The 23461-nt window shown below is 41.7% G+C and overlaps 2 protein-coding genes across 2 annotated transcripts; both read right to left on the bottom strand.

Annotated features, from left to right (window-relative positions):
- Positions 1-707: 707 nt before the first annotated feature.
- LOC122875609 (DENN domain-containing protein 5B-like) lies at positions 708-18207 on the bottom strand. The gene is made up of 21 exons (XM_044194980.1): positions 17891-18207; positions 13553-13662; positions 12077-12797; positions 11493-11680; positions 9702-10199; positions 9319-9550; positions 8014-8164; positions 7048-7138; positions 6838-6957; positions 6585-6737; positions 6357-6435; positions 6195-6270; positions 5889-6017; positions 5650-5771; positions 5375-5520; positions 5162-5280; positions 4462-4640; positions 4209-4291; positions 3789-3915; positions 3357-3531; positions 708-2068 (listed from the first exon to the last, which is right to left on the bottom strand). The coding sequence occupies exons 1-21, from the start codon at positions 17997-17999 to the stop codon at positions 1885-1887; spliced, it is 3792 nt and encodes a 1263-aa protein (XP_044050915.1). The 5' UTR covers positions 18000-18207; the 3' UTR covers positions 708-1884.
- A 1336-nt stretch (positions 18208-19543) lies between these two features.
- On the bottom strand, positions 19544-23441 carry armc10 (armadillo repeat containing 10). Its single transcript, XM_044193396.1, has 6 exons — positions 22908-23441; positions 22493-22638; positions 22152-22286; positions 21851-22027; positions 21550-21621; positions 19544-21327 (listed from the first exon to the last, which is right to left on the bottom strand). Exons 1-6 carry the CDS (start codon positions 23161-23163, stop codon positions 21076-21078), a joined length of 1038 nt encoding a protein of 345 aa, XP_044049331.1. The 5' UTR covers positions 23164-23441; the 3' UTR covers positions 19544-21075.
- Positions 23442-23461: the final 20 nt, after the last annotated feature.

The following is a 23461-nucleotide window of genomic DNA, read 5'->3' as shown; positions in this document are numbered from 1 at the left end:
TGGGTGAAACATGGCCTGAATCCAGTGGTCACTTTAGGGCGAACAACCACTTAATCGGGGTTGGGTTTCTTTTCTTTTTTTAAGACAGTAGCGAACCAACCATCCTACCACCACATAACACTGCACCGGTTTGATAACATTTACTAGGATGTATGCTGTTATCACGTATTGTAAATAATATGGAACCTTGAATTATCAAAATAAATAGAAGTAGCAATCCAATACAATTCTGCTATAAATACTCTCATTACTCTCTACCCCTTGTAAGTACACCATAAGCACCATAATGTAATTCAAGACACCTCAGAGTTTGTGTTCAAAAATTGCTCCCCAGAGTCTTAATACAAATTCAGCATAACAAAAGTAGATTTTACTTCAAGATTATTGAATTGAACTACACATGCTTCTTTGGGTTCATATGGTGTAACAATGGCTGTGACACTGCCAACAGTGCCAACACCATCCTCAAACTGATCTAAGGAGCTTCTGTCGGAGGGCACAGCCCAACACAGTGTATATACAGTAGTTGGTTAAGTTTGCATTTGGCAAACTATAACAGCAAAAGTCTTTGTACCCATCAGATGCAATTAGTCCCTTGTAATGAGTGTACAGTGAACTTTTTTTGCAAATAAAAATCATTTTACTATGCAAGAATCTTTTATCCTTTCAGACATCGCTTGAGTGAACAGCACACAAAAAACAATACGTCAGTTATGTCAATATTATCTTTAATCTTAGACAACACATTTCATAAATAACAATTCATTATTGCTTTCTCTAATCTGTATTTAAATGATAATAGAGGCTTGGTCATTGAGGGTTACATAGTGCTTGCAGGAGTGCAGGAGACAGCATTTTCATAATTCTTCAACTGTTAAATTAAATGCGACATCAACATAATACCGTAGCGTTGTTAGGAACCTGTGCTCTATTCATTGTCTGAAGACAACTGAACAGTTTAGAAACAAACAGCATGACTATTATGCACATAATCAGTAAAGTGTGTCCATAGTGGAATCTATTGTTTTACATAGACACAAACAAGATGCCTTTATACAGAAAAATATGCCACTAAATCCATTACACCATAACAAATGGGCACAATCCTATCAAAGATCTAATGAAGCAAAATATTTACAATGAGAGAGGGGGGGGAAAGCTTTCTGACAAAGACTATTTGAACTGACACAATTACGACACTAATTTGGTTTCAATGTTTCACCAACTGAGAATTTCATGAGCACAACTCTGCAGCATGTGACCCCAAACTGAAATAAACAATGCGAAACAGGCAAGAGCATAGTAATAAAACATTTTGTAACATATTATAGAATAGGAACGTTATCTTTCTTGAGTATATTTACTAAGATATCCAACGAATGAAGTCAAGAAAAATATAACAAGGCCTGAGTCCTGATATTTCAGATCACAGCACGCTGAGACAAAACAGATTTTGGCCATGCATGTGCTTAGTTTAAAATTCATGTGCAAACAATACAGCAGTTGAAGGAGAGTTATAGTTGTACTAGGGTCAGGTAAAGTAAATGATGTGAGCTGTGAAAATATCTACTGTAGATGTGAGATTATGAATGACTATTTTCCCTTGAGGAAACAGAATTTCACAGTGTAAACAAGCATAGGAAAAATCGGACTATTTCCTGAAGCAAATACAGTAAGACATTTACATCAGTGAAGGCAATATGTTTGGAGCTCGACTTGCCAGTGACTTCATCTAGTCCACTTTTTTATGATAAAGTCACATTTTCTCAAGTGTCTGAATGTACTTCCTTTTCCTGCAGATGGAAAGATGAATATTTTAACCCATCAGCATTCCTGCAGTAGGTTACAGAGTAGGGGCTGAACTCTGTTCTTATATGTCAGGGGTCAGAGGTCAACTCCTTTAACCAGTGCAGTCTCCAGGGTGATGGCAAACTCATTGAGTGTGTGTACGATGCGGGAGAGGGAGTGTACAGCAGCACGGTCCCGCAGCAGTGCGCCTTCCTCGTACGTCCGCGCTGTCAGGGGACACTCGGCCAGAAGGGGGAGCCACTGAGAGAGAAGCCGGTCCCTGCCCAGAGGAACAGATCAATGGTCAACGTTGGCCCCCATAAACACCTGAATACCATGTACTTTGTCTTGAAACAGCTTTCAACCACGAGAAACTAAGATGCTTTCAGTGTTCATTAACTTGAATGTTCAGTTCATTCAATGTCAGTCCAAAGCACAGACAGAATAACTAATATCTTTAAACAACCAATTTATAGGCATTGGACACAATATACCCCAAATATAATGCTAAACTATTCCTACTGTTTGCTTTAATTGACAGAATATATGGGGAGAAATAGAAAAGGACAGAAAAAAAGAGACAACGTGACCTTACTTATCGACTAGACCCAAACCCATTTGACGGTGCACACCTCAACTTGTTAAGCCACAGAGACCCCAGCACTATCTTTGCACAATAATTGTCTAAATAATTATCCTGTCTACGTGCGATATTTCACACAAAAAATGTGTTCAAAGTTTGCTTTGAAATTTCAGCCAACTATACCACTTAGATTTGTTTTAAGCCAATCTTTATTGATTCTGACTGTTGCAGAGACAAGAGAAATCAAGGATTTTTGTAACAGTGGTGTCGCAGTTATCCAATTGAAATTCTCTTTTTCCAACTGAAATAAATTTAAGCTAAATTTCGAAATGTGTATTTCTGTTGCTTTGCTCGGCTTGTAAATTACAAAGAAATGTGACAGCCACCACTAATCAGGGCTTTTTTGACACAGTTGCTGTATGTAAAGAACAACAGTAAAATAAAGTAAAATCCTTAGTGAATTTAAACAACAAAATGTCACAGAGACATGGATAATTTTTCTGCATCTCGTGTCCAACCAGTAGAGGACGAAGGCTGACACTTTCCTTCCCTGAACTGTATGTTACGTAAATGATTCAGTGTGAGAAAACCTCAGAGTGCAGTGATGCTGCAGGCTACTTCCTCAGGGCCTCAGGAAGGAAACTATATTACCAACACCATAGAATATGACCAGGATGCTTTAAAATCACAGATTCCAGTGGGATGAATACTGTCTCCCTGTTGCTGGTTTAAATATGGTTACTACATCTATGTCTTAGACTTAACACATTGGATTAATTACATTAGTATCAGTCCAATCATACACCTATTGTTGGATTATAATCCCTTTTGTATATGCAATAACTGTTACATCTTTCTATTCGCTTTCTGTAATGAACTTTTTCTCACCTATGGCCCCTATTACACCCCCAGAGTTTTCCCTTGTCTTCTTTAGGTTACTCTTAGGGTCTTTTGATTTTTTAAACTGTCATTTTTAAAAAGTTACCTGATTCCCAGGCAGACGAACAGCTGGAACTTGCCCTCTTTTCCGATGTTTCGTGGCGAGGCATTGATGGCGTTGACGTAGTGGCACAGTGAGTCGCAAGGTGGACCCTTTGTCAGTGTTGATCCATGCAGGTCACCCATCTGATCAGCCGTCTCCATGGAAACCACTGCCTTCTCTATGGGAAAGAGTTGGTCATACTGTCAGTTCATAACTTATCAATACACCGACAATGAGGGAAAATAAGGTTGTAGAAGACAAACACTGGAGATACAGAGCACAACAGTGGTTGTGAAAAAAACACATCAATCATCTTTGTTGCATGCAATTTGATATGTGGAATTGATATTTACCGCCACTAGATGGAGACGGGACACAGACATCAACAAGTAAATAAAACATCACTTTTAATCAACTCACACTCACAGTACTTACCCACAAAGTCCCAAACAAACACGCTCCTCTGGAAAAGACGGTTAGATTTGAAGCCGTGCAGGAGGAACTTCTCCAAGGAAAGAACCAGACCTCCTTCACCACATAATAAAACTGTCAAGTTTCCCCTCTGGGATGAGAAAAATGTGAACAGAGTTAATAGAGGGACCGTAAGCAAGAGGCTCATCTTTCAACTTCTGTAAATCCCCTCATATGAGTGATAGAAGGCACTAAAATTTTCCCAAATCCTCAGCAGCAGTGAACAATTTGTTTATTGTAAAGTGATCGATCAAGTCTCTTCAGCGCCTTTAACTTGCTGTTGAGACGAGAGAGAGATTTTCACCCCATTTCAGCTGAGTGAGCCAACAGGTAAAATGAATGTAGCTGAAACGGTGGGACACACTCACTATCACAGCCACATACCTCTTGTTCGGGTTTGTGGAAGTGTTTAACAAGGTTATTTGCTGCCTCCCTCATGTCCTCTTGTACTTCAACAGACAGCAATCCTGACAAGATAAATCAAGAATAGTTACACATAGAAACATGAGGATGAACGATGATAAAATGAGGGGAAAATGATGTTGGTATGCTCACTACAACAACAGATTCTGCTCCCATATCACTACAAGTAGGTCAGCTATTGTACTAAAAGAATGTGTTCTTTGTCAGTACGTACTGCTTCGGCTGCCAAGCGATCCCAGCACTGTCAGCATACTCTGAGAAGGAGAGGCCAGCTCTGGAGGTGTCCACCTTCCAGCATCCTCCTCTCCGCCAGGTGACACCAGCTGACCAATAAGAACTCTTTCCAAGCTGCCATCACCCACGCCTTTCCCCAGCCATCGGCCACATGGGAACCTGAGAGGCAAGAAGACACTTTCATTATATCTAACTTAAAAACGTGATTTTTATACAAGCACATGGTGTAGGTAAGGGCCATCTGTTCTAATCAGCTAGTGTAGCGTGGTGAGTGTGCATTGTTTATTTTTCTAAATAACTTCAAGGAGAACAGTGGTTTGGCATGTCTTTTTATAGTTTAGATAACGGACAACAATTTTCCAAGGCAACACAAATATCTTTAGACTGACTTAGATTTACTCGCTACTAGACAGCAGCTGCTTCATGACAATATGGTATTAAATAAACTTGCAGAGACCTCAAATATGATCCAGATAGGTAATCCATCACAGTGTACGTGCAGTCAATTATTTCCTGTCTACATTATGTTATCATGTGATAAAGCAGTTTTCTCATGGGAGTGTTTAATATTTGACAGTCAGGATCATTTAGATGTCATCGTATCTTTATCAAACTGGGAGCTGTTGTTCACAAACACATTCTTGTACAAGACAAGACCAAGGTCAGAGTAAGAATCTCACTTGTAGGTGTGTCCAGTGATCTCATTATACACCATCACACAGTCAATCAGACACTTAGCCAGCAAGCCAGAGTTCTCCTGTCCCAGCTGCAGTGTGCTCAGCCTGCCCAGGTTCTTGCACTGAGGGGAAAAGCACAAACCACAGTAAGTGTAGCCATGCATGCGTCTCTATCAGACGTGATGTTGACCTTACCGCTGCGGAGCGCATACAAACCTGGAAAAAAATCTCTTGAGCATTCTTCGGGATCTGTCTAACTCCTGAATCACCCAGTTCTCCTGACACACACACCCAAGGGTTAACTGTTGCCATCGCAATGCTCAGCTTCTTCATGGGTAGTATAACAACACGGTATGGAATACCTGGAGGTGCAATTCAAGTATATGAGGCCAGTGGGGTGGAGATGGATGAAGCAAACTTTCAGTGTCCTTGAAAGCTATAAACCTGCCAGTAAATTCTACCATTTTGTTGTTAAAGTTTACAGGACTTACTGATGGAGGTGAAGACGCGTGTGAAGCAGAGGTAGTCCACAGTGTTGAGAGAGAGCAGGTGGAACAAAAACTGCTCCCTTTCTTCCTCGCAGAGTAGGAAAGCATGAGGTTTATATAGCTGTCTGTCAGGGGACAAGAAGAAAGTCAGTCAAAATCATGGGACTTACTATAAAGGAAATATCCAGAAATATTAGATTTCTTTCTGCTTGTCATTAGGTCAATTATGAGTGAATTTTGACCTGAGCAGCTCCTGGTTTGTAAGTAGCTCTTTAAGGTGTTGGGATAACTTTTTCTTCTCCAGAGCCAGGTGGATCCAGGCCCGAGCCTGACCCACTTCAGACAGACCCTCACTCATGGCCTGGATAAACCTGCAGAACAACAGATAGACTGGCATGAACAGTGAAAAACAAGCTCTAATGCTCAGCTTTTTCTCCTAACATTGTTTTCTAATGACTATTCTAGGTATTTCATTTTATATCTTCTAGAGCCTTTCATGCCATTTACCACCACTCTTTCCAACATCAAAGTATGTTTGCTGTCATTACCTCATATCCTGTATTAACGATCCTCTCAGGAGCAGAGTGCCATCATCAAATGTTTTCTGGTCCGAACCGTTAGACCCTGAACAGACAGCAAGTTAAACGGCAATGATCATTCGACTCAGTGATTTACACAAGAAAAACAAAACAGTCGGGTTGTGCTCTGACCTGGAGACTCAGCTGGTGTCTCCATCTTCCCCTGGGCCACCTGGTAGTGAAGCAGATGGGACCAAAGAGCAGACTTCCCCTGTTCAGAATAAAACACAGTCATCTCTTGGCATTCATCTGCTGATGATGTGAATTTGTGTAAATGGGGACACACAGGTCCAGATGTTTTTTTTTTTTTTAAGTCATCTGAGCTGATAAGGCATATTATGTTATGTGTGTGTGTCGGACCTGTTTCAGCTGCAGACCATGGCCCCAGGTTCTCTCCAGTAGGTCACACAGACCGTGGATGAGGGTGTTTTCCTGCAGGCCTGTGATGTTGGCTTCTCCTTGACCCAGTTCCACACTCTCCTTCCCCATCCTCTCCATCAACATCCGTTTGGTCTAAAAAGCCAGAGAACATTTTGTGGCATTAAGCATGAACGATTGATTGAAGAAACCAGTGACAGCGGTGCCTCCGTTACCACACAGATGGAGCTCTCACCTTCAGACGGCACTCGCTCAGCAGCCCGTCAACGAACTCTCGGTGAGTCTGAGTGACAGCTTGTGGCGATGAGTCAAGTAGCTTAGACTGGTGGAAGTTCTTCCTCGCAAATGTGTGCTTCTGTTAAATAAACAAAAGTTAATAAATCAGACTCAAGTCTCCTAAGGCCTGTGTGTTTGTCTGTGTGTGTGTCTGAACACATTAAAGTACCTGTCTTTGTTCATTGTCCACTCCTGAGTGTTCAGTCACCGTTGATCTCTTAGGGTCGGTCCTACGTGACGCTGTAACACGACTGGACCACCTGTTCAACCAGATAACATGGCAAAATAAAATTCACAATTTCAAGTGTGTGCAGCTGTATTTAAAGCACACGTGTGTGTGTGTGTGTGTGTGTGTGTGTGGTGTGTGTGTGTATTTTGGTAGGTAATAAAGTAGATCCTGGCAATTATGTGATATACTAATGCAGTGGTTCCTATCCTTTATTGTCTGACGTACCCCCACAGCCCTATCAGATGACCTCAAGTATCCCGTATTCAACACAACCTGTCATGTTCCAAAATGTGTTTATTTTAATTTATTTCAAAGTGGATGTTAAGTAACACCATTGCCTACATAAAAGTGGATATTGTTACAATATTCTTTTCATACAATTGAATTGTTAATGTTTAGGTCATTTTGGTCAAATTTGTTACTTGTAATTCATTTGTAATTATTTAGGTCTACTTGGTGTGGCAGGAGCAGGACCTTTCAACCATTTATCCATTACTTTTAGCTATTAAACTGTTTATCCATTACTTTTAGCTGACTATTTCAACTGTGAATCCATTTCATTTAGCTAATTATTCCAACTGTTTGTAAATTACTTTTAGCTATTTCAACTATTTATCCATTACTTTAAGCTAACTATTTCAACTGCTTACTTTCAGATAGGTTAAGTATTTATTGTGATAATAATTCACAAAAGATCAGCATCACACCAAGTATGTATGTATGTATGTATGTATGTATGTATGTATGTATGTATGTATGTATGTATGTATGTATGTATGTATGTAATATTGGTTTAATCACAGCAACAGCAGAAGTACCCTCTGGGCCTGGGTTACAAGTACCCGTGGTTGGAGATAATTGTTCTAATGTATTCTCACTGAATAGTAGCAGAAAACAAAGGCTCACTTGTTGGTATTTTGTCCTTGTACAAGCACATCAGCCTGCAGTTTAGGGAAGTAGCCCGGATGGTGACGACCCTGGCCAATCCTCATGTCCAGCAGGTGGGGGTGTATGGCTGTGTGGTCAGCCTTCAGCAGTCTGCGCTCAATGACCTGAGCTGCAGAGACAAACACAGCAATTGTTAAGATCCAACAGGGGTCATGATGAACAAAGTGATGATAAAGACATTTCCAGGGAGGACTTGTGCCTAACATCTAATGTCACCTCTTACTTGAACATCTTGTATTTAAGTTGGTTAAGTGCTACTAAGTTTGTTTAGTTGCAAGGAGACTCGCAGGAAGACAGGAACACACAGTCTACAACAGCATAGAGTTATATAACATAATTGACAGCATGATGAAAAAAAGAGATGGAGCCGGGTCTAAATGTGAACAATGGTACAGACAGGCTGAGATGCAAGCAGGGCATTTTCTGCAGAGGTTGGCAGGACTTCAAAGCAGAAGGTTTGAAACAGTTTTCATAGGACACAAAGCTCTGCCCTCCGTTTATACCGTATAATGCTCATCCCGTACTAAATCCTTCAGTTCACCCCTCTCTAATTCCCTAACTCTACCCATCTTTCCCCCCTCATATCAGATTATATCCCATCCATTTTGGGTTTTAATTATTTATCAGATTATTTGATTTTAATTTCCATTTAAGAAATGTTTCCATCCGTTACTATTTGAATAGTTAAATGTACTTGTACACAAGTCCCTTTAAACAGAGTTTAAGCAAGATCTTCAGAGCTTATTACAAAAGAAAAAGAAAAAATGGTGGTTGCAGAAAGGCCAAGCAACATAATCAACACACTGCATAAACCCAAACAGAAGATGGTAGATTGATCATTCTGCTCAATCTACCAATTGGGAGTTCAATCTATTTTCTTGCTAAATGCTGAAAAGAAACTAGTGAAACATTCTGAACGTGCCAAAGTCCTTTCAATTGTATATATGTCATTTCCTATTTCCAGAAGCTGTACACTTAACTAATCTGTTGTCTCTGCACATCACTGTCAAATTTACATGAAAATCTACAGAAATTAAGCCAAGATATATTAAGACTTTCTTGGTGAGAAAGACAACTTAGAGCAACTTGATCAATGATATATTACCAGTAACATCGGAGCTGGATTTCTGTTTTTGTTGCATATTTTGCCTTGTGTTCCATGTTGTAGGAATACAGTATTTATTTTGTGACTTCTCTTGCAATAATACGTACATCACAGTATTTTATTTCATCCTCTTTTGTCCAAGAGCACCTTCACAGTACCTGACTCAAAGAGCGTGGTGCATTTCCTGTAGCGACAGTTACGGGAGTACTCTTCGTCCGTGTCATATAGTCGTTGTCTCTCCAGACGGCTGTCAAACAGCTGCTGCAGTGGTTCTCTATCTGCCCAGTGAGATATCACCTTCCAATCCACAAAGGAAGAAAACATGGATGTCTCCAGGAACCGGGACAAGAACTGCAAGTGGTTCACAGGCTGAACTGAGAGGAAGGAACCCTGAAACATGGATAGGGATATAATGTTTCTATAAGAATTAAAAGTATTTCAAAAACACAGAAAAGCAATCTTAACATATGTAGAAAAAAATACAGCAGTTTTATTAGATTATTCGATTTATAAATCGATCGATGTGCATTGACATCCATACCTTGTCAAAGCTGAACGTCCCCTCTCGGTTGTTCAACCAGGAGTCCAAATCAAGAGCGCTGTGGATGACAAACTCCTCATACCTGCTAAACATGGCGGCAAAACGTCCAGCAAACACCTCCCTCAGCTGAATGTTCAGCTTTGCAGCCTTCAGCTCTTTCTCCTCCTCCTCAAACACGCTTCCCAGCGTCTTCTCTCCATCTGACATTTTTCCTCCTCCGCACCTGCGCGCCAGAGCCTGCAGCCTCTCCAGCACCGCCAGCTCCTCGCCTCCAAGGTTCCCGTTCCTTCTGTCCTCCATTAGATCCTCCAGCACCAGGCTGCTCAGGCAAGGAGAGGTGGTGGCAGGCTTAGTGATCACACCGCCCTGTGGAGGGAGCCCAAAACGCAGCAGTACCTCACTCAGCTCCTGGATTAGCTCGGTCTGGTCTGGAAACACAGGAAGGTCCTCGGGGGCCTCGACACAGCAGTTGTCAATGTCCACAAAGCACAGGTTGGCCTGTGTAGGAGAAAGAGACAAACAGGAGAGTTCAAAATATGAAAAAACACTTTGCAACTGACTCCTCCATCAGATAATCATAACAGGTTTAACCAATCACAATGTATAGACTCTTATTCATCTCATGTAGCCAAAGTGGATGAGCTTTAACATCCAATTACGATCAGAGATGAAGATTTACATTCCATTAATAGATTCTTGGCATTTCACCGTGATAAGCCCTCAGAGGATATTAGCATGTGAAGGATTATCTACTGATTACCATTATCACTGCAACAGGGGAAATAGTGGAAACCTGCAATATCAGGCTCTCACACAGGCAAACACATCAGAAACATGTGCAGAAACTGTGCCCATGAAGCTGCTGAGCAATGAACTACAGAACTTTGTGAGAACGATAGGCATTGATTTAAAAATACTGCTTCTGTAAGCATCAGTGAGGCGCAGCGCAGTCAGCAGCAACATGGCCTTCAACAGTGACCTCAGGCAGTCAGTTTACAGCCTCAGGGGAAGTTGGGAGATGTAAAGTAGAGTGGACAGTTGCAGACATCCTCTTACTCTGTGCAGCTTCATCCTTCTATAATGTCTAATGCAATTCTTAGTCTTCTTGTCTCTTTCATTCAAATAGGAAAATCAGGAGAGGATCATATGTTTTGAAGGACACGAAAAAATGAGCATTCAGCTTTTCCCTGCATATCAATATTAAGGAGGACCATTTAAGTCTAGGGTTTTTTTTGGACCACGTCAGCCACACTGTGCCCTTGTCAACATTCAGAAAAACTGACAAAAGAAGGAAAAACATTCCAACCAAATTATACATGCATGATTAAAATATTTCCTACTTCCTAGCAAATTACCACCCATACATCAAATTGTACAACTCAAGAAATAAGTGGTGATCCCTAATTCTCATTAATTATTCAGCAAATCCCATTATTCTGGATCTCTCGTGCTCTGCATTTTTGCTTTTATCCCCCCGAGCTGTCTTTCAACTGCCTCTTTTCTGGGGCAGAGTGACTTCAAAGAGGCTTCAGTGAGATATTCATGCAGCATAAAGTAATCTCGGATACAGGATTTGATTCGTGAAAGGGGGGGGGCTGGGTGTAGCTTCTCAGTCTGACAGGCCAGAGGCAGAGGGCAAATTGTCACGCATGCAGCACAGAGGGGATCAGTAAATGGCTGTAAGAATACTTTAGTTTAATGTGTACTGAAATGTCTGCGTCCTGAAATTCTGACTAGGATGTTCACACAGGAAACTACAGATACATTTACACACAGTGTTTAGTTCTGTACCTCGTGTGGCAGGTGGAGGGAGGATCGCTGAGCTCCGTCTCTGCGCTTGATACCAATCAGGAACGGCACAGGAGCATCCAGGAGGTGGTGTAGCGGTGCAGAGACAATAGGCAGGTAGATGTGTTGCCACTGGAAAGGGAACAGCAAGGTGGTGACGCCCTCTGCCACTGTCATCAAACGCTGGTAGTCTAAGGAGATGAGAAGGACGAGAGAGAGAGAGGTGGGTGAATTAATCACCTATAAGTACCAAGGGAAGAACTCATTTTCAAGGGATGAAGTAAATTAATTAAGCTGTTAACATGAGTTGCTTATGGAACTATTTAATTCATATTCCTGTTTACATGCTACAGATCAGAGCCCAATTAATGGCTGAGGATGTTCCATACTCATTAAGTTGATTCATTCATTCATTCAGTCATTTTTTTTTTTTTTTGTCATTGATATTATAACATCTTCCTTTGATTCGCTTCCCCTGACTATGACCTTATTTGCACTGACATGCTCAGTAAGTGTTGGCAACATGTTGGAATGTCTTATTTTGAGTGTCATCTCAAGCATGCTAATAACTGAATGTGTGTGCTTACTGTGAGAGCAAAGCAGGACTTGTGTCTCCAGAAGTGCACAGGTAAGTAGTTGCATCATATTGTCGACACCCAGCAGGGAGAATGCCTCTCCAAGAGGATACTCCCCCAGCGGAAGCTCACCCGGGCCAGGCCGCTGGCACACGATGGGTCCCTGCACCCCGTGGAACCTCAGCGACCTCCCAGGAGGAGGCAGGGGCACTTCGTACAAGATATTATGGATGTAGCTCTCTAAAGGGAGGGGTGGGGCTGTCTGTGACACCACACCCTGGTGCAGCTGAGACAGAAACTGTCGAGCAGCTTGAAGGAAGGGGAGCGGCGTGAGGAGGCAGAGGGCTTTGGACACATACAGAGTGTCCCGTGCTGGATCGAAGGAGCCTGCGCAGCCGAGGCAGGCGGACACCCCGGCCAGAGACTCAGCGTCTGACTCATCCAAGCTGCTCACAAGCGAGTCCATGCTGGAGGTGGAAGGCGAGGAGGCAGATGAAGACGAGGACGAGGGTGAGGGCGAAGAGGCAGATGAAGCCGAATGGTGCTCCACATGGTGCATCTGGTAGAGAGTCTGCATGGCAGTGATGATCTGAGCACTGGTCACCTCCTCATAGAAGGTGTGAACAAAGCCGTAGGAACGTGCACCGTCGTCAAAAGACATCGTGAATGAGTGAAACTGAGTATCCAGCCTGTCTGCCTGCGTGCGGAAGGAAAGACCCCTCGGCATACAGAGCTGAGGAGAAGTGTTGAGAAAGAAAGGGAGGAGAAAACATCAAAGAGGGTTTAGATTAAAGGAAATATTTTTGACAGAAATTGAGAAAGTGTATCAATTATACAAAACAAGTTGCGGAACAAGTAACTTAATTGTTAAATATGGAATAACTTATGAGAATGTATGTACTGTATATGTTTGAGTACCCCACGACCAGTATTTGTTCTATGTTTTGTTGTATTTGTGCTGCCTGCAAATGTAGCTGTTTCAGGGTCTGAAACCACAATACAATTACATTAAAAAAATACATACCATAATAAATGATACCATAAATAAATAACACATAATACTGTGGTGTCTACTGGGAGGCTGTTCAAAACAAATTTTGATGTGAAAAAGGCAAGTATGACATTAAATTTAATTCCATCTGACTGCTAACAATTCTTTTGAGTCTTATGGTTTCATCATCCTGACCTGCTTTTCTAACAGATAATAAATATGTTCTGTGTATTTATACAAAAAAAAAAGAAAGAAGATTGTTTTCTATGAGAGGCAGCAAACAAGCGAAGATAAATGGCTCCTACTACACTTTTTTCCCCCCAGTTGATTTTGTTATCATGTTCCTCTTTTGTCATTTGTCACAATATTCACATACACTGGATGGAACATTTGCCCAACTAACAAGGCACATCTCATCCTTCCTTATCATTTCTATTTTTGTGAGAGAAAATGAACAACACTGAGGGGGAGCATTTATGTGCGATCCAAGAGCTCACCATGTTGACAGCATCTTTATTGAAGGGGTTCCTGTCTGTGCTTTCAGGGTAGTGCACCAGAACCTTTGACTTAAAGGACCGGCGAATGGGGCTCTGCTCAAAGCCCTCGCCTGAAAGACAGACAGATGCACAGAAAAAGATAATTATGGCATTGTCATAGCAGTACAGTGATCTTTGACCTCCATCACTGCTGAGAAAGAATTCATTATAAAGATGAAAAGGACAGAACAGAGGACGTCACAAAATGACAGCAGCTTTGATGTATGAAAAAGCTCAGACAGTTGTTGTCGACAGCTAGGACCATTCTGCAGCAAAGAGGGAAAAACCATTCCAAGGGTTATGTAACTCAACTCATTACCATAGAGATATACTGGAAAAGCGGTACAACACCCCTCATCCCTGACCCTCTGCAGTAGGAAACTCTTTATGCTTGTAGGGAGTGCACAGGATGAAAATATGCTGCCTTTTCATACATCAAGAGCGCTCAGGCTCCGGATAAAGGATTCAATATAACAACTGTGTGTATATGAAAGGATTGAATTTGCAGAGCATGCAAGAAAACTTTATTATATAGTCCTACATTCACAATGCTCAGATTTGATGCATTTCCCTGTCTGGCTCAAGTTTCTCCCCTCTTCAGCCTCTGCACCTTGTGTCAGCTTCGAGCTCCGGTTACACACAGACTGCTGTATGTGTGAGCATAAGTGAAAAACAGATACAAATAAACTGTGTGTGTGTGTGTGTGTGTATGATTCAGTGTGTGTAACTGATTGACAGTAGTGATTGAGGTACTTTACATTATTCATCCACACATCTGAGGGGATGCCCTTGAATAGTACTCTTTTTTTAACTGACATCACTGCGTTACAAGAACAAAAACAACGGCAAATGGCAAACTAACCATCTTCTCTCAGTTGCCAGCTTTGACGCAATCATTCAGCATTTAGGAACAGCCACCTCACCTGCCTATGAGATGACGTACAGCATCCCGAGAGAGGAAAACTGCGCCACAGGTAGAGTGAGAAAGGAGCATCACAAGTTTAACTGAGTCAGACTGGTAGGTGGGAGACAGAAGCTAATGGATCACAGTGTCTATAAGGGGGAAGTCAATGTTCTTTGCTACAGATACAAATTGGTGTAGGCGCTGAGAGGCAGAATCAAGCCTCACAGACGGACACCTAGTTGCCATGGTAGCAATTTCCACTGTGGCCTCAAAGATAGCCATCAAGACAAAGCTCGTCAGTGGTTACGTCACCCAGAGAGTCATCAGCTGACCCAGTTGAAAGCCACACTCCTCCTGACATGAGTTCCCACCAAAGAGTTCACATTCAGCCGCAGTCTTTCTGTGTTAACAGAACAGAGTGAGAGGGAGGTTTGTTGTTCGTGTTTGAATGAAAGCTTAAATGCCTGTTTCAGTTGGGCTGTAATTAGCATGTTTCCTCCTCTTACCACATTAACATACACACAGTAGAAACCGTCTACGAGCTATGATTTGCTGAATACTTTACGTCATCAAAAGGGCTGCAACTAATGAGAATTTTCATAATCATTTAATCTGCCTATTATTTTCTTGATTTTCATCGATTAATCGTTTGGTCCGAAACACGTCAGAAAATAGTGACAACTGTCCATCATAATCTCCTAAAATCCAAGGTGACGTCTTCAAAGTGCTTGTTTTGTCCGACCAGGAGTTTAACAACCCAAATATATTCAGGTTACTATCACATAAAACAAAGAAAACCAGCAAATCCTCACAGTTGAAATGCAGGAACTAGTTAAGGTTTGGCATTTCTGCAAAAAAAAAAAAAAAAATAATAATTTAACGATTACTTGATTAACAAAAATAGATGCTGATTAATTTTCTAGTTAGTCTATCGACTAATCGACTTTCAGCTCTAATCCTCAGTACATGAAAGTCTCTGTCACTGAAATATCAATACTGTCAATATTTTTGGAGGACAAAAACAACAAAGTGTTTCATATTCATGCCATAGTTTAGACATTCATCACAAAAATGTATGGCCCCGAATGCTCCCCCATCCCTAAAACAGGCACACTGAATCAGGGACAGCCATGAAGGTAGACATCTGTCATATTCACCAACTGAATTACCCCCACCGTCCCATTTATCACATCGTTACGTGAATAGACGAGAACAGATATAAAAAGTGGAAAGAGATTAAAATTACAGCAAATGTCAGCTGGCAGTGACTGATGAGGAGTTATTCCTTTTTGGCTCAAACTGTTTAAATCACTGCGTCTTTGCATTGCAGATTTGTCTGTCCACTGAAGGTGAATCATATGACAAAAAAAAGAAAATAGACAAATTTAGCTTTTCATCTCAGCCTTAGACACAGACGTTGGTTCTGGGCTCATATGCTTAAAATAAAAATGATAAAAGTAAGTGTTGAGTGCCTAAAAATAAAATAACTCAACATTTCTGCGTACAAGCAGCACATTTGTTAATAGGACAAGTGCAAAACATATACATCTCTTTGCAGTTCAGTTCACTTCTTTATAATGTTCGACATTATAAAGAAGTTCTCAGATGTTTCGGTCAGGGAGTTCTTGCCCTACACTGATGTCATCCCCCTGTGACACTCATCAGGCCCGAACCGGCCCTGAAGCCTCTGCCATTCAGCACGCCAACAGGCAACGTCATGTGAAATTTGATTAGGCTGCAGAAAACACAGTGGCATCTATTGAGAAGCCAACAAGAGCAGATTGTTTCTTGGTAAGCATTCACTAATTACACACAATAAGAGACACTGTATGACCTCACACATCCAAACACTTATAAGGCTGGTGTACATGAAAGAATTAACATCTCTTGCTTGACTACAGCTTACAGAATATGTGTATGTAAAAGGGACAGAAATCCCTTGAAAGGAGCAGAGCCCCCTGCTGCAGTGGGTCTGAGATGACCTGCTGTTACATAAGCAGATTGCTGGCGCCCAGATACACTAGCCAGCAGCGCTGTCACTCGCCGCAGGGAGAGAGCCATCAAAGTCCCAGATGGTTAGTTAGAGCAGTAAATAATCTGCAGCAGAGCTATGTGTACCAACATGATACAGAGCTCATCCTACATATGCATTTTTCTTGTCTGACTTTGTGCTATTACTCAAAAGACATTTGGCTGAAAGAGAAAAGCTGCTCTACATGAGCAACATTTCCAAAGAATACACGGTGTGACTACTGTTTGCAAACCTGGAAGTGACGTTCAAGATGCTGGCACTCAGCACACCTGCACGGTTCTTTTCCCTCTCAAAGAGTGGGAGGCACGGAGACGTCACAAAGAGCTCCTGGGTGAATCTGTCCTCAGCTGAATGTCAACAGCTCAGTGTGGAGGAACGCAGCACCACCTGATATCTCGATTTCTATCCAACACAAATAAACCATCACCCACTGCAGCTGTCATCACCGTGGCAACCCCCGCATCCACCAACATTACAGCATCCATTTCCTTTAGCTTCCTTCCACACCTTTGGCTTTTGGTGAGAAAAGGACAGAGGTGACAAAGGGTCCATCTCTGTTTGAGAGCAGGAAGAGGACGAGAGAGCCGAACAGACGAACCAGCCACATGACATAGATTAACACTGCTTTTACATTTACACAACAGTGTAATCTGGGAGCTCTTTCTCACACTGTGTTAACCATGAACCACTGCTCCAGCTGTGTTCCAGCTTTACTGGGCAGGAAAGGATGCTGTTGTCCTCCCTCTATTCAAGCCTTTCTCTGCTATGTTCCTTATTCAGGTGTAGCAGTGGATGACTTGCAAAAACCAACAAAGCTATATTCTCAATTGACTTACAGTATAGTCTTGAAAATATGATCAAAACACAATTTACAGAACTGTAATGCGTTTTCCCCAAGCAGAGATTATACTAAAGGACAAGACTATAGGGTGACACAGTATAGTGGTCTTTTTAAATTCAATCAAATTGCTTCAAGTTCATAGGAAAATGATCATTCTCTTGGATTTTTCTGTTTCAAACTCAAAAAATATACCGTATAGGTTCAGAAAACCACCACACAAATTCTGCCAAAAAAAAAAAACGTATTAGCAAATTCTAATGAAATTTGTTAAAAATAAAATTGTATTGGCCATAACATAAGCTATTCTACACAGGCTACTCGCAGGTTGTATGTTGTCAACAACGCTTTGAAAGGAAGAGGAATGTGGCGTCCAATCAAACTCTATTTAAATGGCTGTCACCCCGACACACACACAAATAGGCCGACATGAAATGGCAAATGTTTTACATACAGCATGGCATGAAACATATGCTCGGGTAGTGTAGTGCGGCTTTGTTTCGATCATGTTTATCGACCAACTACCTGCTCCGTCGTCCGGCTCTAGGCCCGTCTCCGTGTCCACTCCACACACAACAAAATAGTGGGCGAAACGGCAAGAAGCCGATCCTGTGGCCGCTGCAGACCCGTTCATCCTCGATGCGTTTATGGTGTGAGAGCTTCTACGTCTACTTGACGTTGTGGCTGTTCATAGCTGATGCGGCTAAACCGAAATGTTTTGCGCCCCCTAATCGGTGCGCTGGGTTGTGGTCGCCTGGCTGCCTGCACTCACAGATCCGCGGTGTGTGGCTCTGAGGGAGCACAGGATGAGCCACCGATGGTCAACTCGTCTGTTCAGAGGGGGGAGGAGGCTGTATGTAGGCGAGGGGGCGAGGGAGGGGGCGAGGGAGGGAGGAGGAGACAAAGACCTGAACGCATCATCATCAGTGCTAAATCAGCCTCATTTGAAAGGGTTGTCAAAATTCATCATCTGCGCCCACATCACAAAAAAAATCACCATTTGTCCAAGGGACTTTATTTGTATTTGAGCACATTTAATACATAACGGCAATTCAAAGTGCTTTGCAAAATTAAGGAAATTCAGCATAAATCATTAAAATGTAAATTCAAACGTTAGAAAGAAGTTTAGCAGAGAAAAAAAACCAGAGAAGTTAGAAATGATGAAAGTGCAAGATGGATGATAAGTGCTTAAAGGGGCACTCTCAGCCTGTGAAAACTGTTGTATAATGTCTTTTGGCTCTGGAGGGAGCTTTCTAAAGTCTGAGAAAATAACTCTTGATTATGTCATCAGGGTTATATTAAATTTGGCTTGAGGCCTTGATTTATTTTACAGGAAGCCTGCGTTACAAACTTAAGGTGCAGAGTTTGAAAGAAGTTGGCTTTTACCAGTCAGGGAAAGCCTAATAGAACTACACAGAGTTGTGGGAAAATAGGACCCAGTGTTTTTGGAGATCGACCCACACTAGGGACTAAAGGTCAGGATATCTCAGCTTTTGCTGCTTCGATTCTTTTTGAATCTCTTTGTTGAATCCTACAGCTTTATGAATGAGCAGCACTAAATCTCTGGAGTAACCCTTTGAGGATCTGTCAAAGGCGGTGGAGAACATAAAGGTTTTTGACCTGGATAAGTTGGGGTTGTCTCATATCTTCTGGACATTTGTTCCAACGCTGTGGTGCTTAGTTCATAGCCTCTTTGAACTAAATGTTTCTTCTACATATTTCGTTTGGACTCTGGACAGTTAGAAGACCCCAACCAGATGACCTGAGAGGCTGAGGAAATTCACAATAAAAGACAATTGGAGATGTATTTTAGTCCTAGGCCATTGAGAAATGTATTGAAAAGCAGCAGTAATTGAAACCTTTTAGTGAAATAAATGTGTTTAGTGTTCTTCAACTTTGTTATGACTCTAGCAGCAGCATCATTGTGAATGAGGTGAATATAAAATTGCTTGAGAGTTGTGCGGTTTCTTCTCTACGTCATACCTGGACAGGAATCCTCCGATTCTTGTTGTCTTTAAGATGGTATATGCAGACTTTGAACTGACAAAGCCAAAAAGCAGTTCCAACCGCACAGCCTACCATCTTACAACAGCAGAACTTGTCACAAATTCAGTCAAATGTATCTAGTTTAATATATTTGAGTAAACAGGAGAAATAAAGACATGGACGTCCATAATATGTCATATAGGGTATTTACTGAACCATTCATATAGACATAACAAACAATATTTGTCATTTTATAGGCAAAATGCTGACAAACTTCATTCAATAAATATGATAATCTAGGTCACAAGGAAATCAGCCTCCTGCTGTATCTGTTCTGGTAAACCATATTGCCTGAGAGATATTTAGGATTTGGGTTCAATAAAGTCAGTGTCCAAACATAAAAAAGTGCAGCATTTCTTTACACCTGGATTGGCTCATGCCATAAAATCCTTGCATTAAAAATCATATTCCAGGATAATCGTCACATTTTTCATGCAAATTAGAGGTCGGCACCTACACCCATCCTCCTCTCTGTAAATATTAATAAGTCAGCAGATGGGTCCACAGCTCCAGTCCTCCAGCTAGACATGTGGATCTGTCACTTACAGCCTGTCTTATTACAGTAAGTGCATAACATAACAAGGCTTGAATTTAACATTTACTGTTGTAATTCGATAACCATTTTATGCAGAAAAATGTTCAAATACAACAATCACAGCTAATATCACTGTTACAGGCTGCTTTGTCAGAGGTCAACCCCTCCTCCATTTATTTTCAAGCTGTACATCCTGGATCAACCCTGGGGTTTTCTCTCAGGTACCTTTACCCAGGTTGCATCCTCACCAGGTGTCTCAGCTAACTCTTAAAGCGGGGGAGGCAGTGTTTCCACTCTAAAGTCTTCCCAATACACTGAACTCACACTGTCACAGAACGTGAGGCCAACGTGAGTAGGTTAACCTCACTTTGGCTCTTCCGAAGTCGTGATTCACTAATTCTCAAATTAAATACATAGATAAAAGATCTTGCTTTCATTGGACAAAGACCATGATCTTTAAATCCAACATGTTGATAAATTAGCGAGGACTGGTGCTACAGCACATCCATTCATTTGTGTCTCCAAGGCATGCGGCAAGAAACCTCTTCAGCTAAGTGTCTCTCTGAACCACAGACGGGTAGTAAGTTGGGTCATGCTGCACAGGTCGTTCTAGCACATTCTCTAGAAAATGTTTGGCAGTGGGTTTGGGTTCAAAAGTTTCACCTGGAACATGTCTTCAGAGAAAGTAGGTGAAGTTCTCAGAAGGAAGGGCACTGTGGATCTTTGAAGGAAAATAGTCTCTGGCAATGAGAAGAAAGCTCTTGCTGGCAGGAAAAAAAACAAAAAACAAAAAAAACAGGGAGGGGTGGCCTGTTTATACGCTGAATGAATAGTTGCTTCCTGCTCACTCATTGCTCAATTAATTGTAGTGTAAGAAACCAGAAATCAGGGAAGAGTGGCTGGTGAGGTGGAATAGATAATTTAGTTATGTGTGGTAATAATATTGATCTAGGGAACACTGTAGGTATAGAGAGTATTTGAGTGTAAGCTGAGTATCCACAGGAGGCTACGCAGCTTTTATAAAGGTTAACAGATTTATAATAGAACGGGAAGGGCGATAGGTTGATGGCTTTGGCAAAGTGTGTGGAAGCGAAAGCTGTGCATGGATCAAGAGTGCAGAGAGGGACGTCTATGTCAAGATACGAGCCACCTGGGCCTGAATCTCCCCATCGGGGTGTGAAAGCAGCTGGACCAGTCTGCTGTGGAGCTGGGAAGACTCATCTAACATGACCCGGAAGAGGCAATCCTGCTTTCGCCTCAGTTCATCAGCCACCTGGGCAGAGGGCCTCCAGGCCTTTAAGTTCCCTGCAAACGTCAGCAGTCGCAGAAGCACTGCAGGGGTTGTTCGTGCGTCAAACAGCACCACAACTGAAGCTGGTGCCTAAAGGCAAAAAAAGGGGAAAAAACAAAATCGAAATGAGGATTCACAATGAAACTTGGACCGTTGTCACAACAGTTTGAATAAAAAAAATTAGTTTTGATGACCTCTTACCACAGAGCCATGCTAACTTGCTGTGTATTATATAAAAACATACAAACTGCACCGGTTGACTTACATGAAGAGGGTCAGATAAAGACTGCATTTTTATCCCGTTATTCTTACCTGAGCTTGAACAATGTCATCTATCAAATCCGGATTTGATGACAAATTCACAAGGACTTTTAAAGTCTGAACCTGAAACACAAATATTAGAAGTGCTTAATTCATTCATACAGCATTCACAGCTCACCGGCCTTATCTGTTTTTCAACAAGAGCTACAACTTTTCAAATGTTCCAAAATGGTATCAATACAGTATTATCATAATATGAGAATTGTTTAAAAAGAACTTTTATAGCTTTAGACAACTGATTTTGGAAAAATGTGAAGAAGATCAACTAGGTGCCATATGAAAAGATACCAACCTGTAATGCTTCATTGCTCACGACAAGTAGAGAGAGTAAAAGTGTAATTGATTCCTTCAGCAAGTGTTGATGTTTATCTGTGACTGAAAGGTTTGTCAGCAGCCTTAGAGCTCCAAGCTGAAGGTCAGAATTCACTGGCGACATCTCAATCAGCTCCAGCACTTGTGGCACATAAACCTATAAGACAAGGTGATTTTGGTTTCTTCCACAAAAAAAATAGGAAACATGATATATAACCAAAAAGATCTCATACTCGGTAACAGATTGCATGCTATTTGCTGTACAGTTTACAGCAACATACCTTTATTTGTTCCAGGTTTTGGATGTTCATACACAGATTATTTAAAGCATTCAGAGTCTGCACTCTGACCTCTGCCGCAGGATCAGAGAGGAAACCAGCTATGATATGAATCCCTTCAAATTTCCGTATTAGATTCTGGAGGATTAGTGAAAAAAGGCAAATTATATTACATGGCTGAAAAGAGATATATAACGCCAAAAGGTATATACAGAACCTTGAGTGAGATCACTGACAAAATACAACAGCTACACATTTTTAATTAGATAACTTACAATGTTACAATAAAGCAACCAGTACTAACCTCACTTGTAGGTTTTAGAGAAAGTATACTTTTACTGTACCTGATTCACAGTGAAGGCAGCAGCATTTCCTAATGTAAGCAGGATCCGACATCTGTCGGATGGATTATTGCTGGTCTGCAGACATGACAGCAGCATTTTCAAGTGCTGTGGCTCCAGGTTGCCAGGGGACTGGTGGGTGATGTCCCCTATGGATCAAAATAAGCCATTTAACAAACATTTAATGATATTTAGTATGTGTGTGCACTGGAGGAGACTCTCAATGATGTTTTATTAAACTCTTGATATAAAAGATGTGACCATATTTAGGGAATTACTATGGGTGTTTTGGAAAAGTGTTTAGACACAGGACACTTTGAGGAATTATCTTGAGGTATTCACTTAGCTGGAACAATCGCACAGGTTTAGCTGTAGTTACTGTGAGTATTAGTAGCTTTATGAGATCTATGGTTCTTACCTGATGCAACATCAGGTCGGGGGCAGACAACATCCAGTCCAGACACTTTGGCCAGCAGGCTCCCCGGCTGTAGGGTAACTTCGCTGGGCTGACTGCTCCTGACACCGGGACTTTCGTTTGTGGCACTTTTCTTGTTTCTCTTGAAGCTTCCCCCGCTGATAAGTTTGTATATCCCGTAGGAGGCCCCAGCTCCGGCAACTATTCCAAGTAACGCTTTCATGTTGCCGAGCCTGGGAGTAACACTGCCATCACCCATGCTGCTGCTATGTCTTTAGCTAAGCTCAGCTAGCTAGCTAGCTAACGCGATGCTACAGATGCTTCGAAACGTTTTGTCAAATCTGTTGATTCACCAGTTAACTAACCCGGCTCCTTAGTTAGCTAGCACTGACGACAACCCATCGAAACCACTAAAAAGCCCATCGAAACTCATCTTTGACAGATTCATTGTTCTGAAACCTGGTGAAGTTTGCTGACAAGCCACAGTTGTCAACAGTGACGTTCTGCTCCGTTGTTCCGGACAGCCATTGTTGCCAGATTGGACAGACAAAAAAGTA

The sequence above is a fragment of the Siniperca chuatsi genome, linkage group LG4 (assembly GCF_020085105.1).
Source record: "Siniperca chuatsi isolate FFG_IHB_CAS linkage group LG4, ASM2008510v1, whole genome shotgun sequence".
Classification (NCBI taxonomy): domain Eukaryota; kingdom Metazoa; phylum Chordata; class Actinopteri; order Centrarchiformes; family Sinipercidae; genus Siniperca; species Siniperca chuatsi.
This window is presented reverse-complemented; position numbering and strand designations above follow the sequence as displayed.

Excerpts from the sequence above, each read along its gene's own strand:
- LOC122875609 (XM_044194980.1), bottom strand. The coding sequence starts at position 17,999 with ATGAACGGGTCTGCAGCGGCCACAGGATCGGCTTCTTGCCGTTTCGCC. Across the intron at positions 8,165-9,318 it reads CACCACGCTCTTTGAGTCAG|CTCAGGTCATTGAGCGCAGA; the intron begins GTACTGTGAAGG and ends TTGTCTCTGCAG. Across the intron at positions 5,521-5,649 it reads ACGCGTCTTCACCTCCATCA|GTATTCCATACCGTGTTGTT; the intron begins GTAAGTCCTGTA and ends TTGCACCTCCAG.
- armc10 (XM_044193396.1), bottom strand. The coding sequence starts at position 23,163 with ATGGGTGATGGCAGTGTTACTCCCAGGCTCGGCAACATGAAAGCGTTA. Across the intron at positions 22,639-22,907 it reads CCGACCTGATGTTGCATCAG|GGGACATCACCCACCAGTCC; the intron begins GTAAGAACCATA and ends TTTGATCCATAG. Across the intron at positions 22,287-22,492 it reads CTGCCTTCACTGTGAATCAG|AATCTAATACGGAAATTTGA; the intron begins GTACAGTAAAAG and ends CTAATCCTCCAG.